The sequence below is a fragment of the Heteronotia binoei genome, chromosome 5, assembly GCF_032191835.1.
Source record: "Heteronotia binoei isolate CCM8104 ecotype False Entrance Well chromosome 5, APGP_CSIRO_Hbin_v1, whole genome shotgun sequence".
NCBI lineage: Eukaryota > Metazoa > Chordata > Lepidosauria > Squamata > Gekkonidae > Heteronotia > Heteronotia binoei.
In genome coordinates, this window is record NC_083227.1 from 90,082,972 (window position 1) to 90,098,432 (window position 15,461).

Genomic DNA, 15,461 nt, shown 5'->3' on the forward strand with positions numbered 1-15,461 from the left:
ATTGGGGCTCTCCTTGCAGGAACACATTCAGCATGCGCTGAAAGCACTGCACTGGTTACCTATTGCATACAGGATTTGTTTAGCTGGTTCTGACCTTTAAATCCCTACATCGCCAGGGACCTGCATACCTTCAGGATCACCTTTCCTCGCATGTTCCCCATAGAATACTATGGTCAGGATTTCAAAATCTTCTTTTGATCCCCGGCCCTAAGGAGGCAAGGCTAAAGATGACCAGAGCCAGGACCTTCTCTGTTGGTGGAATGAGCTTCCTGAGAATGCTAGGGCCCTTTGAGATCTTTTTCAATTCCTCAGGGCCTGTAAGACCATGCTCTTTCACCAAACTTTTGACTGTTGAGGTCAGAGACTGCCACATAGAATAAAGTTATCTGAAAAACCACCTTGAAGCACAGTTCTGGATCTTATGTTTTTATGGAACATATGGGTGTTACAGTTGAAGATATGAAATAGACGTGCTGTTTCTGCCACCACTAAATATACCATCATTTTTAAGACTGTTGATATAACACCTGTATTGTTTTTAATGTTTATACTATGCTATTGTTTATACGTGTTTTAACTGGTTTTATGTAATGTTTTATTGATATGTAAGCTGTCCTGAGCCTGCTTTGTCGGGAAGAGCGGGATATAAATCTAATAAACAAACAAATATTCCAGTCCCAGAACACTTCTGCTACTTCTAGGGTCTGTCATTCCAGTCTAGGGTTTCCAGGTCTTACTTGGCTGCTGGCGAGAGAAGCACAATGACATCACTCAGAAGTAACATCATCACACAGGGCATGTCAAATGTGGGACATTCTTGCATTTTGGTAAAAAAATTTTCTATGGCACCATAGAGTTTTAAACAAAAATGCTAGAATGCACGACGTACCTGGTGCGATGACACCACTTCTGGGTAACATCATCGCGCTGGGCATGTTGGGCCCTGATGGGGCTTTTGGCTAACTCTGTGCTGGCAGGTTGGAGACCCCCAAACTGGGGGAAAACCTACTCCCAGCAGGAAGCTGGGAACCCTATTCCAATCCCAGAATGCTTCTGCTACTCCCGGTTCCTGTCATTCTGGGGGGTTGTCATTCCAGTTCCAGAACACTTCTGCTACCTCCAGAGACTGCCATTCCACTCTTGGGCCTGTCATTCTAGACCAAGAACACATCTCATACCCCCAGGGCCTGTCATTCCATTCCCAGAATCCTTCTGATACCTCTAGGGTCTGCCATTCCACTCCCAGAACACTCCTGCAACCTCCCAGGGGTTCTCATTTCACTAAGGGGGGGGGGGGGGCTGCCATTCCAGTCCTAAGAGACTTCTACTACCCCCAGGGACTGTCATTCCACTCTAGGGGCTGTTATTTCAGTCTCAGAATAGTCTGTCTGGGGCTAGAAATCTTAATGGAAAATCGATTCTGCATTTTTTTTGCAACTCATCTTCTACTGCAATTTATTTTAATGAAGCCCATGCAAGCCAATTGGCATTCCTGGCTCTCATTATTTCCAGTGGATCTTCAAGGCTCTGCTATTGTTTCCAGTAGGCAACCCTGTCGTTCCTATTATTAGTTCCTGCATTTCTAATAAGTGAAACCCGGCGGGGGTTCTTACCAAAAAACAAAAACCTGTTTATATGTCTTTTATGTTTATAGGCGAAACCCTTTTAAAAAAAAACCCCTTATTAATAAATGCGATCGTTTCCGAGTCTGAGAAATTTCAGACTTCTGGTGAGCTAAACCACCAACCCACCAAGCTTCTGTTTGGAGCGCGTAAACAGCCTCCTGGACGGGTAAAGCGAAGAGAGCACACGCAGGCGCAGAGCTTTCAGACCCTTAAATTCCCGAGAGGGAACGGAACGGAAAGTGCAGAGCAGCAGTTTCCAGTCGGCGGAGGGGAATATTGCGCTGGTGACTCCCCGCTGTTGGCTCTTTCTTGGCCTTCCCCGACTTTCTCCCTTGTCTTAGCTGTAATTATTGGTGCCGAAATCCCGGATCCAAAATGGAGTCTTTGAGTAAAGCGGGGCAAGAGATGAGTTTGGCAGCCTTAAAGCAGCATGACCCCTACATCACCAGCATCGCCGACGTGACTGGCCAGGTAGCCCTGTACAGTTTCAGTCCCAACGCCAACGAGTGGGTGAGTGGAACCTTCCCATTTTGACGTGGGCGTTTTCTTTTTTCATTTCTGTCCCTACACGGTGGGCCCCTCGCGTCCTCCGCGAAGATTCACTCAGTTCTAACAGCGCTGGCCCGCATGCCTCGTGCCCAAAGCCTCGCCGCTGGACAGGCGCCTTTCAAAGCGACTGAAAATATGCAGTGAGGCGCTTCCCTGCCCCAAGGGAGCAGGAGAGGAGTACCAAGTCTTCCGCGACTCACCCAGCCCTGTCCCCATCAAGGGAAAAAATGTTTGGGGGTTTTTGTGTGGAAGGAGAGCGCGAGAGGTTGACTTAGTTGGTTCCCTTCAGAAACACGCCCACTGTTTTTAAGCAGGCAGTCACAATGTTCTCTTTGCTCCATGCTCGGCTGTATATGGGCCATTTAGGCTGCAATGAAAGAGCAGTTTTCTGAGAATAAGCTCTGTGGAATAACATGGGACTTGCTTCCAAAAAGACTTGTTTAGGATTGTTCACGTGGCCTCTAATATAGTTTCAACCGTCCTGACAATATAACTAAAAACAAGTAATACTTCCAGAGGGGTAGCCGAGTCCCGCTATTTTTTCAAAATCAAACAGAAATTCAATGGCAATTTAAAGACTGACAGCATTTTACTATGTGTTATCTCCTTTGGGTGAACACATCAAAATGAAAAGTTCTGATTTGTGCAAATGTACTTTAAAATAAATGTTGGTAGTTTAAAAATAAATGTGTTTGTGTTTAAAATAAATCGAAACTATGAGTTTCCCCTACAGTTTCAGTGCTTTTCTTATCCAGGAACACCCATTCACAGGTTCTGTATACTGACTGACATTTATTTCTGAAACAGACATGAATACGTCAAATACAGAAATCTTTGTCAAAGCAAAAAGAAAGTCCATGTGCAAATAATATTGTTGCATTTTTAATTAAAGGTACAGAATATTGGGAATCTTAAACATAATCAAAATTACTTTGAAGTTGGTGTACATTCTAGAGTGGATCTTTGTGGTTTATCACTTGATCATGGGATACATATCAGAAGAGAAAGAACATTTCCTACACTTTGGATTACACGTAGGAGTCTGGCTTATTAAAGGACACTATTGTAAGAAGGATCTGCTTTCATGTTGGGTGGCAGACTTCTGCAGCCTACGGCATGTGCTTGCACAGGACTGTCTCCTCTCTTTGCTTAGCAAATCAAGATGCTGAGGTATTTTTTGAAAAAAGGTTATGCTATGTAGGACAGACCATGCAAGCAAATAGCATAGGTTCCATATGTCATCTTGCTGGTTCCCATGTGTTAATGAAGCATACACTCATGAATGCATGGCATTACTTTATACTGAATAAGTATTGGGGCCAGTATTGTCTTATCAGACTGGCAGCAACTTTCCAGGGTGTCAGGTTGAGGTCTTTCACATAATCTATCTGAGCCTTTTAACAGGAAGTTGCCAGGGATTGTCTGGGGACCTTCTGCATCCCAAGCAATTGCTCCAGCCAATGAGCCATGGCCCCTCTCCAATACTTGTGGTATGTGGTCATGGTGGCTAAAAGAATTGGCCTAGCTCTTTATTGGTGTTCCATCATCAGTTACTACTGCTTACATTGTATCAGTCAGGCAGAAAGACAAATGATATAAGGGAAGTAGGAAGTGTCCCTGCCTGGTTAATTTCTTCCACAGCAAGCCTTTTGTCTCAAGCTTAACTGACTGAATATAGTGAACACTTATCTATATTCCTTCTCTTTTCTCTCAAAATCTTGCACTATATATGTTGCATTGTTCCTGCTGTTGGATCTTCAAATAGTTTCTTTTAATGCTGCTGTTAGTATGACTTAGAGCCAAACTAGATGTTACTGCATCTTCAGGGTCACCAGTTAAAATACTGCAGTTAAAATACTTCAATGGCCCAATCCTGATTAGGCCCACAGTGCGGCACTTTTGTTTCCCTGCAGCACGTGTTATCCCTGTTATCAAGTGCTGAAGCTGTGTGTGGGTGTGTGCAGTGCAGCTGTTTTGGCACTTGATAAGTCTGCGTAGGGGGACAAGAGTACTTCAGCTTGTTGCACTGCAAGCACGATCAGAATTGGACCTTGGTTTTTTTTAAAGTTACTTTTAAAAGGCCATGGCAGCCACAAGAAAAGTTTCGCTCTTAGTACTTCCTTGCCAGCACAATTCTATTTATTTAATTAATTTAATCCATTTAGACTCCACCTTTCTCTCCAGTGGTGACTCAGAGTGGCTTACATCATTCCTCTCTACTCAGTTTTATCCTCACAACAGCTCTGTGCAGTAAATTAGGCTGGGAGAGTGTGAGTGGCCCAAGTGAGTGGCCCAAGTGAGTCATCCAGTGAGCTTCCATGGCATGAGTGGGGATTGGAACCTGGGTGTTTCAGTTACTAGTCTGACACTCTTAACACTTTACCACACTAGCACAAGACGTCTTGGGAGTGGGCTGCAAGTTATCTATGCTTAAGCAGTTAAATTTATAGGATCTGTTAATTGTTTGATAGCTGAATTTTTACCTTTCAGATGCAAATCTTATGAATGCCATAAGTGTTCTATATAAAGGAATTATTTAATTTATCGCTATAATTTCTGTTACAGGAGAAGACTGATATAGAAGGTACTTTATTTGTTTATAAGAGGTAAGTTTATACTGATCTAATTTTAATAGTTCATCTCTACAGTGCTTTTTTCTGAGTGGCAAACCCTTCTGTGGTGAGATCTGTTTGAATAAAAATTACCCTCTGTTAGCATAAAAAAGGCTTGGCAACCAGGTGTGTGGTACCTCTGCTTTCTTTTTCTCCATACTAAAGCCCATCTTAAGAATCATGTACAAGGAAAATTGCTGGTTAATTCCCTAACAGTACAATCTTAAATAGAATTTAATTCCCTTCTAAGTTAATTGAAATTAAGGAGTTTTGAAGGATTGCACTAGGAAAGAGGAAATCCTGTTTGTCTGATGGATTCCCCTTCTCCTTTTTCCGTTTAAGGTGCAACAAAAATGTTACATTTGTGTGAATACTCCCTTTCTTTCAGGGTTTGCTGAGCCCTCAGATTTGTAAACTGCCATGTTCTTGAAGAATGAATAGTAGTGGTAGGATGTAGTGAACTGGCATGGTCAAAGAAAGTAAGGGATTTTTAAAAATTTTCAAATTCATTTACTTACAAGGTAAAAGGAAGGTAATCACTAATACATGGCAAGCCTGCTTGTTTTAACCCATCATGAATGTGTGTTTCAAATCTTATTGGGTGTTGTTATGTTTCCTGGCTGTGAGCTCTGGAAGTTAGTGCTGTCCAGTGCACACAGGCTTTCTCAGTACTGTATTATGGTGAACAAAGTGGTCAAGAGGTCTTGGGACCTGTGGGAGAAACTGCTAAAATGCCCCTATTTCTAAAGGATGTGTGATGTTACTTTTAATGTCACCATCATTCATTGGCTGGAACTATTGCAGAGGTTGTATTGGCGAGATCAGCAGTGAATATGTATGCATCTGAGCTAATCTGCTTGGTGGCAGATTAGCCATTAATCCTCACTTCACTGTTCACCTATAGACAATTTGGATTCAGATTTCCTTGGAGGCTGCAGATGGTACAGTGGCCCATTTCCTGAGGCTGCTGAGCTGTCAGGAAAACACTAGAGAACACCTGCTTTGTGGTCTGTCTCTGTTCAGTATAGCCTTCACAAGTATATTTCACAATACCCAAATCCAACTGGATTCCATATGCAAATATAATTGCAGGATTCAATTAAATAATTAAATAATTGCAGGATTCAATTAAAACCTAACCAGTTTTCTCATTAATATTTTATGCTTCATTCTAGCAGTGGTTATAAAGCCTCCAGTTTCTTCTAGGCAACAAGAAAAATATGTCTTTATCAGATTTCTTTTGCAACCTTTTTAGAAGTCTAACAAAGATAAGTTCAAGCTAAAACGTTACTCTCACTGTTGCCAGTGTTGTAATGCCTTTGGGCCGTCTACAAATGCTATTTCCAGATCTCTACCACTTGAATCATGAGTTCAGTTGAATTTTAATTATTTTTGACATGCCAGCTCAGGCTGTTGGTCCATCTGTTCTAATAGAATTACAACAGTAAAAAGAAACTGATTTATTGAAATGATTTTTGTGTTTGACTGTTATTGGCACTTCAGACCTGTTAAGTTCAGTGAGATAGCATGCTTAACCTGGTGCTTGATTATAGGCTTTGTTTATCTTTTGTGTTCCTAAGAAATATTTTAAATTGCATTCATTTTGGTTGACTTCTTGCAGCACTTCATAATAGGCAGATTGCTGTTCTTATGCAGAAAAAATTGTATACTTAACAGATGAACATACATTTTGCTTCCAGTGCTCACATTCAGGAAGACAGTGTTAGCCTAAAATATGTTCTCTAATATGTGTTGTATACAAGATACAGTACAAGATACAGTATACAGTTGCAGAGTCTGTTCTGCAGATGTTTCTTGGGAGGAAACTAGTGCTTTTTAGTATATTTTAAAATAGCATTTGGACACTCGACTTACTACAAAAGCAAATAAGTTATATCTTATATTGCAAATAGCTAATATTCCTCAGTCACAAAACATTTTGTATTACAGAAACAAATTATCTTTCTCACTTAACGAGTCTATAGTAATAGTTGCAGTGTCTGAGAAGCTCTTTATTACGGTATATAAATCTATGGTAACCTTTGCACTATTTCCTATGTGCCTTGTTACTCAAAATAACAATTTTTATTACACCCAAAACCTTAAACTGCCATTCCTATGTTTTAGGCCTGGTTGTACTTTTCCACTGTTATGCCCATATTACAGTTGCTGTTAATAATTCTTTTATAATCAAATATGATTTGGCAGTTATGAAAAGTGTGAAAACTGAGCAGAACTGTTGTATCGTGACAGCAGTTGAGAAAGTTATGAGCAGCAAACATGTACATCTTACAGAATTTTAAAACTTTATTATTGTTATACTGTGCATGCTAGCTTGTACTGATACAAAATTATTCATTGGGGTTGTTGGGTTTTTTTGAAAGTGTGCAAAACTTACTTTTTGGTGTGTGAAAATATATGCATTTCTGCATTCATCTAAATGAGAGGAACCATATTCATGCCAGCAACAGCAAATTGGATTTTAATTGTGGCCTACTACCACATCAGAATGTGGCCAGGATATTTAGAATAACTTCATAGGACATGACAATAAATGTACATTTTCTTTAAAAAAAAGTCTACTCTTCCCTTCCCCCCCCCCCCCAAAAAGCCCCAAACTATTATATAACAGTAGGTAATTGTGCTAAGCATTGCTTGGGTGTTTGGTATTCTGATGTGGAGATATATCTTGAGTTCTAATGCAGCCATTGCATAATGTTCTTTGCTACCACCATACTATTAATTTTCCCTCAAGCAGGTTATTTTCCAAAATATACACTGTTACTACTTCTCAGATTTCTTTCCCCTTTGAAATAACAGGTCTGCTTCTCCTTATCATGGCTTCACAATTGTGAATCGACTGAACATGCATAACCTGGTTGAGCCTGTAAACAAAAACTTAGAGTTTCAACTGCATGAACCTTTCCTCCTCTATAGAAATGCTAATTGTGAGTATAAACTTGAAGAACTGATGGAGACTCCTTTTTTTCTAATTGTCCTGCAGCATTTCTGCTATTTGGAGTATGACAGTAACTAACCCAAGATTTTTGGCACAAATGTCTGTTCACAGTGTTCACAGTGTCTGTTTTTGAGTGTATTTATTTATTTCATTTACTTTGCTTTCCCAAAGGAGCTCACATAGCAAACCAAAACAATATCCCTTATTAAAATAGTCCATCAAATATAATCAACAATAGGCTTTTCTGCTCCATCTTTTGAAACTCATCCAAGAAAGCATACTCCTAGTCTCTAATGGTAACCCATTCCAAAGAATTTGATTAGTTGTCCAAAACTCTGTAGAATAGGCTGAGAAGTTGTTATCTACTGGCATACAACAGGAGAGACACTTGGAGTTAGAAGTTAGATCACAGGAAAGTTAAAGAGATCACAAAAAAATCACAACCTGATAAATCACATTTCAAGTGTTCATAACTCTTCATGTGCTTTCTTGTTAGTACCAATTTGATTGGCACTAACTATAGTTAAGGTCAGCAACAATGCAAACCTTACATACAGCCTTAGATGAGCTGCCATGGCCGGAATGTTCGTTAAGCTCTGTTGTACTGCTATTTTGACCTAGAAAACCCTCTGTGGTGTGTATCCCTCATATCTAAAGGGACTGTGCTAATAAGCAGTGGGAATGAATTATTCTCAAACACCTGAAGAATGATTGTTTGTATACCCTGTCTGATTGCAACCTGGAACATCTGTCTCAAACTGTTAGCTATAACAAGTTGTGTAGTATAGAAGAAATAAGCATTCAGCTGGTATGAAAAATACCTGTTAGTAGTAGTAGTCAAAAGCCATAAGTGCTGGTCTTTCCCTCATGTAGTGCTGTGGCTTGCTTTACATAGATTTGTATTTATTAACCATTAGAAGTTGCCTTTCTACTGATATCTACTCAAGGCTTGCGTCTCCTGTCTTAAAACTTTTTGTTAGGGCACAAAAGCTGTATAAAAATGTGATTTACTTACATCTTTTTTTCCCCCTTTGTCCTCTTTTATAATTATAATTGCAAAACTTACAACAGAAGTACAGCTGAGTTCTTTTAATAGCCGTTGCTCTTCAATGGTTTAATTTTTGCAAAAAAGGGTTGGGGGCTGTCCAATTGCAGATGCAACAAAGGAATGCTTATAGACTTTGGAACATTTACAAAGACATCAGGTAGCTATTGAGGGCTACTTTAAGTCATAAAGCAGCTTCCCTTTATACTATTTTTGTTGACATTTAACATAAAAAGAGAGATCTACTACTGTAGTAGTACAGGTTCCTATTTATGAAGGGGATTGTAATAATGCTAATACTTGGTAGCTGCTCTTAGTTTGTGTGTAGTTCCAAATGTATTTATTTTGCATTTTAGAATTTTGGATCCCTTACATTGTACTTGCTCCATCCTCTTCACTCTTATTTACTCTTATTTTAAAATTAACATATTTCCCTCAGACTCATTAAAAAAGAGTAGTGGTGGTTTCTACCTCTTTGAAGTGAGGTGTAACTTTGAAGTGATCTCAATGGAATTTTGTTGGAATTCTGTATCGTCTAGAACTAGTATCTCAGTATACAATCCATTCTCCTTAGATGGTAGAATCCCAACAAAATTCAATGGAGATCATTTCAAAGTCACACCCGTACATACTAGATTTTGTACTATACTGCTGATACTAATTTTTATGCAGACCATCTTGGTCATCAAAATGATGAGAAGGTGGGATATACATTTTTAAACACTCACTAGAATGTGGCTATATTGATCTAAGTAAGATTTTAAGGCTTTAAGCAAATCTCCTTGGATCTAAGCTCAGTTGCCCCTTCACTGACCATAATATGTTTCTGTGTCTGCTCGTGAAAACATTTTTTCAGCTTTGCCATTGTTTCTTACAAAAAGTGAACAGCAGGGAGGTACGATAAAAAGGAATTCCCTTTTTTTAAAGTATAGAATTTTTCAGGATATAACAGTTACCGTTTAAAAAACTGTTATTTAAATCTTAAATTCAGTTATTTAATTCAGCATAGTTATCCATGTAACCTTTAATCAATGATAAGAAAAAGTCACCAAGCTAATTTCAAAAATGGTGGGGGAAACTGGTATGAAATTCCTACCTTTTATTTGTAATGCATGTTTTTGAACTGCATAAATGACAAAGTGGAAAATGATTTCTTTACTAATTACACAAATGGTTATTCTAATAGAACTGGAGTTATTAGGCTGCACAATAGAAAGGAGTACAGCTCAACGATGGCAGGTGTTTGTGTGAGGGGAACCACTCCACAGCATAAACAGAAAATGACTGTGAATTAAACAAATCCTAATTTGTTTTTAGTTTCTTATGGGATTGCTAGTCTATCTCTCATTCATAAAAGGCTTGAAAGTCAAACATCATATATTTACTAGTCTAATGATGATCATTATTAATCATAATAATGATTACCGTGGTGCAGAGTGGTAAAGCTGCAGTACTGCAGTCGGAGCCCTCTGCTCATGACCTGAGTTTGATCCCAGCGAAAGCTGGTTCAGGTAGTCCACTCCAGGTCGACTCAGTCTTCCATCTTTCCAAGGTCGGTAAAATGAGTACTCAGCTTGCTGGGGGGGAGGGAAGTGTAGATGACTGGGGAAGGCAATGGCAAACCACCCCGGAAAAAGTCTGCCGCGAAAACGTTGTGAAAGCAACGCTATTCCAGAGTCGAAAACGACTGGTGCTTGCACAGGGGACTACCTTTATCTTTTTAATGATGAATAGATGCAAAGTTGATTAAAGTAATTCAGGGACCCAGTCACAAAAATAGGTGAAACAGTTTTGAACTTACCTGTAAATGTTGCTAAGAAGTAGGTTTCCAGATCTGTTTCACTTACAACTTTCCCTTTGTATCTGATATTTTCCTCTTGATGTACAGAGCCAGTTTCCATGGTGTTAAAAGATGGGTTTGATATACAGATCTGAAGAAAAACCTGTATTCCTCTCAAATACACACACCTGGCCTATTTGCTTGCTGGTGTGCTTCCTTTTTTTCCAGTTGAATGCAGCATAGGAGACTTACGTCTGGAAGAGTGTACTTGAAATACAAGTTAGTTGTTCTCTGCTATAACAACTGATTCCTTCATAAAATTCAAGTTAGTAGCCTATCTCTTTATTCCTTAAGTAAAAATATCAGCAGGTTTAAGTACTGTCACCTATTGGCTATTGCCACAGAATGGCATGTGTTTTAGTCATACAAGAAGAAAGAATCTGTAACAACTGTTTTAACTCAGCCTTCTGAGAAAGATAAGAAATGAGTCCGCTGTTGCTATTTTGGTAGAGAGAAATTTAGGATTTTTATAATGGAGTTTAAGCTGAGGGCAGCCAGACTTGTAGAACAGTGTGATCCAACAAGCTAATGTGTTATCACCATTCACTTTCTTGTTCTGAGTTTCTGTTGCGAAGTAGTTATTTCTGTCCTGTCTGTCTTAGATAACTAGCATTGTTAAGGGAAATCCATTAGTACTTGGCTTTGATATACCCTTTAGGCATGTGTTTTCTTTAACCATGCTTATAACTTTAGGTTTTTTCTGTCCAGAATCAGCTTTTCTGTCCAGAATCAATGTTTTCTCTGGCATTCTCTTTTTAATTTATTCCTTTGGTTTAAATTGTCAAGTGATGTGTTTGTATTTTAGATTAATGTTGGTCATTATAGCTATCAAACAATATGTTCAAGCATTTTTTTTCTTGAGCTAGGCTTAGTGAGAAAATAGCAGTCTTTACTGGATTAACTGCAATCAGGGGTGTCAAACATGTGGCCTGGGGACTGAATCAGGCTCCTATCAAGCCCCCAAGCAACTGGCTGTCATCTGCTTCTTTCCCCCTCTCTCTTGCTTCCTTCTGCATCACAGCTTGCTTTGGCAGGCATGCTCTATTGCACAGGAGTTACAGAGCAAAGCCTCTATTTTCTCCATTTACTGAGGCTGCTCCCTTGGGGAAGAAGCAGGGAGGAATAGCTTGCTTTGCCAGACTCTCTCAATCATACAGCAGAGCTACTGAGTCAAGCTTCTCTTCTTTCTGTTGACTGAGGCTTTTCCCTCTCCTGGTCCCTGGGGAAGGAAGGAAAAGCCAGAGCTTCCTTTGCCCAGTTCCTTGGATCCCATGGGAGAAATATAAAGAAAGCACCTTTAAGATTAATAAGTGCTAATGCTTTAAGCATGTTTTAAGGGTTTTTTTTAAAATTTAATTGTGTTTGTCTGTGTCCTTTATAAAGTTTATATCTTTGCTACCTAATCTTAAATAGGTACACACATGGCCCGGGCCGGGCCGGCCCAACATAGCCTGGCCCAACAAGGTCTCATTTATGTCAGATTCAGCCCTCATAACAAATGAACTTGACACCCCTGAACTACATGGTAAGCATGGCAGTTAAATATGTAGTATACCTTATTATGGGTATTTGGTACCCACGGACCTTTCTCCCTTTTTAAATTGAAGGCTGCAGTTGAAATGACTAACACATGCTCTACTTGTGGGTTTTATCCTTGAAGTAATGAAATTTTGGTCATTGTTATTTTATAAAGAGAAAATAACATCCATTGTATGCCAAACTTCAATGACTAGGTGCATTTGGCACTATAGAAAAAAAATTCTGTTGCTTACTATCAATGACTGTTGTAAGTGAAAACTAGAAAAAGCATTTTGGCACTGAACTTAAGAGTAATACGGTACTTGTTATAGCCACAGATTGAGCTGTGTTAAAATTATGTTTGGGGCATTTGTTTAAAAGAACAAATAAAAATCTTACTAGAGTACTTGCAATGATGTGTTAAATGAGTTTCAGCTTTAAAAATGGGAATTGCAGTAAAATGAGTGATAAAAATCCAACAATGTGTTAATTAAACTATATGACTTTTTCATTTTGACTGTAGGGTAATTAAGAAAACTGCAGACTAAATACTGGTTCTGCCCTGGGATGTTAGGAAGAAAGTTCCTTAAAGTTATGGCATGTCTGTTTCTAAACACAGAGTTCTTGACTTATGGGTGATCTTTGGGGCTGCTTTGGTAATGTGCCTTTCATGTTAAATGGTTCTGATTGGTTTTCAGGGCATCTCCTTGAGGCTCATTGCTGATAGGAAATACTGACTTATTTGATATGTTGTCAGATAGGGTTAACTTTTGGATGCAGGCCTGTTTCTGCTTCAGTAGACAGCCTTGAACAATTCTGCTTGCTGAATGTTGTTTATTCCATTAAGCTGTCTTTCTAGGCTGCTCTTATCCTTTGCCATTAAACCGTAGCCTTTTCCTTATTAACACTTGTTCTTTCCATTGAGGGCAAGTAAGTAGAACTTGTAGCTACCTTGGATTACTGTAGCATCACACAACTGACCAAATAAAGAGAGAGGCTGGTACAGGATGACAGAACATGTTTAGACATATGGAGTAATATGAAAGGTACAGTGGTCAGATGAAAGTGGAACTTTGCGGGCAAGGGAGGTGACAATGCAAAATTTATTTCTGCTTTCATCAGACTAAAGGCCTGAAACCAAGGCAGGAAAAGACTTTATAGCACAAACAGCTTTGTGTGCCTGCTATAATTTAACATTTCTTAGAGTCCTTTAATCTTATGTTTCAACTTTTAATTTAAATATACTTTCCATATTGACTCTTTGATCCAGACCTGACCTGCCTCTTTCGTTTTGCCTCTATAACAACAGCACATTGCTTTTGCTGTTCCTGTGAGATGTCTTATAGACCCTTTCCCTTCTTTTTGTGATAGTAGAAACTGTTTGGGCAGGACTTTTCCTCGTCCCCTCTGCTCCCCTCCCAAATTGCTTTCAGTTGGACTCACCATTTCATGTCTTCTGGGGCATTCTCAGCTTTTACATAGCCATGATCTTCAATGAAGTGGTAAAATCCTGTTGGTCTGTCTTTGGTATTTGAATACTGCTAATTATGGTGGAATTTGCCGAAGAGTTCTGAAAGAGCTTGCATGTAAATCTTATAACTGAGATATCTCTGAACAAAACGTGATGATTTGTCACTTTCAGTATGGCAGTGCTTTATATTATATCTAAGAAAACAATTTGACAACCCTGGAAAATCTGCCATCAGCAGGATCTGTTGTATTTACTTGTTTTTGTGGCATTTGTTGGCTGTTAACACTTTGCATGGGAGCACATTCAATATACATAAATGAAAAATTTGTTATGAAGCAAATCTCTGTTTGAAGTCTTCCAAGTATCCAAAATTTCTCGTGGTTTATTTTAGGAAAACATTCATTCTGTGAGATAAATAATTTTAATAGTCTTGATAGCGTTTATATAGAGAAATGTGTATGCTGCATCTCTGGAGATCTGATCGAGGCAACTTACAAAGTAAAAAATAATACCATTTGTCAGTAGTTTTCCAAGCAAGTGAAAAAAATGTACTTACTGAAAGAGAGATTTTGACTTATTCTTGGAGATTTTTTTTTTTTAGGGCCATTTTACATCCTACCCTCTCCCGCAAGTGGGCTCAGGACAAGTCACAACATTAGGGGAAGCCTGTAAATGAATTAACTGATTTATCCTAAGTGTCAGGATGGTCTCCTAACATGTGTTCCCGGTTTCTAGGATTATTGTCTTTGCTCATTAATCACATGTTATGTATTTTGGTATTATATTTCTGTATTATATTCATATACTATGATTGTTCACTATACTTATGTAATCTTACTTCCATTTCATGTAACCTGCTCATAATTAGCAATTAACTTTAGTTTTATGTTATAGTTCTAACAGCTGTTAAAAAGGGAGAATGATGGGCTTTGAATGTTACTTCAGTTGAATGCTGTTATCTAGTCTCCTAGGAGATGAACTGAGGCAGTACCACCAGATGCTACTGCCTGCTCATAATTAACCTTGGAGTAGACCTAAATAATACAAGGTTTGGGAATATCTTTAAAAGCGTTAAGTGCATGAAATACTAGGCACACAAATGTAACCATTCCAAAAAAGTTAAAGGTAGTCCCCTGTGCAAACACCAGTCATTTTCGACTCTGAGGTGATGTTGCTTTCACAACGTTTTCACGGCAGACTTTTTACAGGGTTCATTCACAGGTTTGTCATTGCCTTCCCCAGTCATCTACACTTTCCCCCCAGCAAACTGGGTACTCTTTTTACCAACCTTGGAAGGATAGAAGGCTGAGTCAACCTGTAGCCGGCTACTTGAACCAGCTTCTGCTGGGATCGAACTCAGGTTGTGAGCAGAGGACTCCCAACTGCAGTACTGCAGCTTTACCATTTTAGACATCTATAAATATTCATTTAGTTTTGTTTGTGTCAGTTCTAGCAAGGAGGACCTTGCCGAGTGTTTGCTGCTGATCTTTCAATAAAAGCTTTTCCTGCATTTAGCAGAGAAGCCTTCCTGACTGATACTGAGCAAAACCTCACACTAATAACATTGTAATTCTCTCTAATAGTAAGATAATTGTTAAATGCCCATCAGTGTGGCAGTGAAATGGAACCACCCAGAAATGTGGTTTCTGTATACGCAAGCTTCCCCAGGTATGTGGGAAACAATTCATTTTTAAGTTAGAAATGAGATATCCTCCCAATGACTCTGACATCTGTTGAACATTATATTTGATAACCAGAAGGTATTGTATCTTGAGATGAGTTAACTTTTTTTTTCTTTAAAAGGCAGATGTGGGTAGTTGATGAATCCCAAATTGTTTATTG

At 39.0% G+C, this 15,461-nt stretch overlaps 1 protein-coding gene across 1 annotated transcript in view; it reads left to right on the forward strand.

Annotated features, from left to right (window-relative positions):
* The first annotated feature begins 1,870 nt into the window (after positions 1 to 1,870).
* Positions 1,871 to 15,461, forward strand: part of DCP1A (decapping mRNA 1A) — a 40,987-nt gene continuing 27,396 nt past the window's right edge. Inside the window, exons 1-3 of the mRNA XM_060239796.1 lie at positions 1,871 to 2,135; positions 4,740 to 4,780; positions 7,607 to 7,734. Of these exons, the coding sequence (XP_060095779.1) occupies positions 2,001 to 2,135; positions 4,740 to 4,780; positions 7,607 to 7,734 (304 nt within the window). The 5' untranslated portion in view covers positions 1,871 to 2,000. The remainder of the gene's footprint in view (positions 2,136 to 4,739; positions 4,781 to 7,606; positions 7,735 to 15,461) is intronic.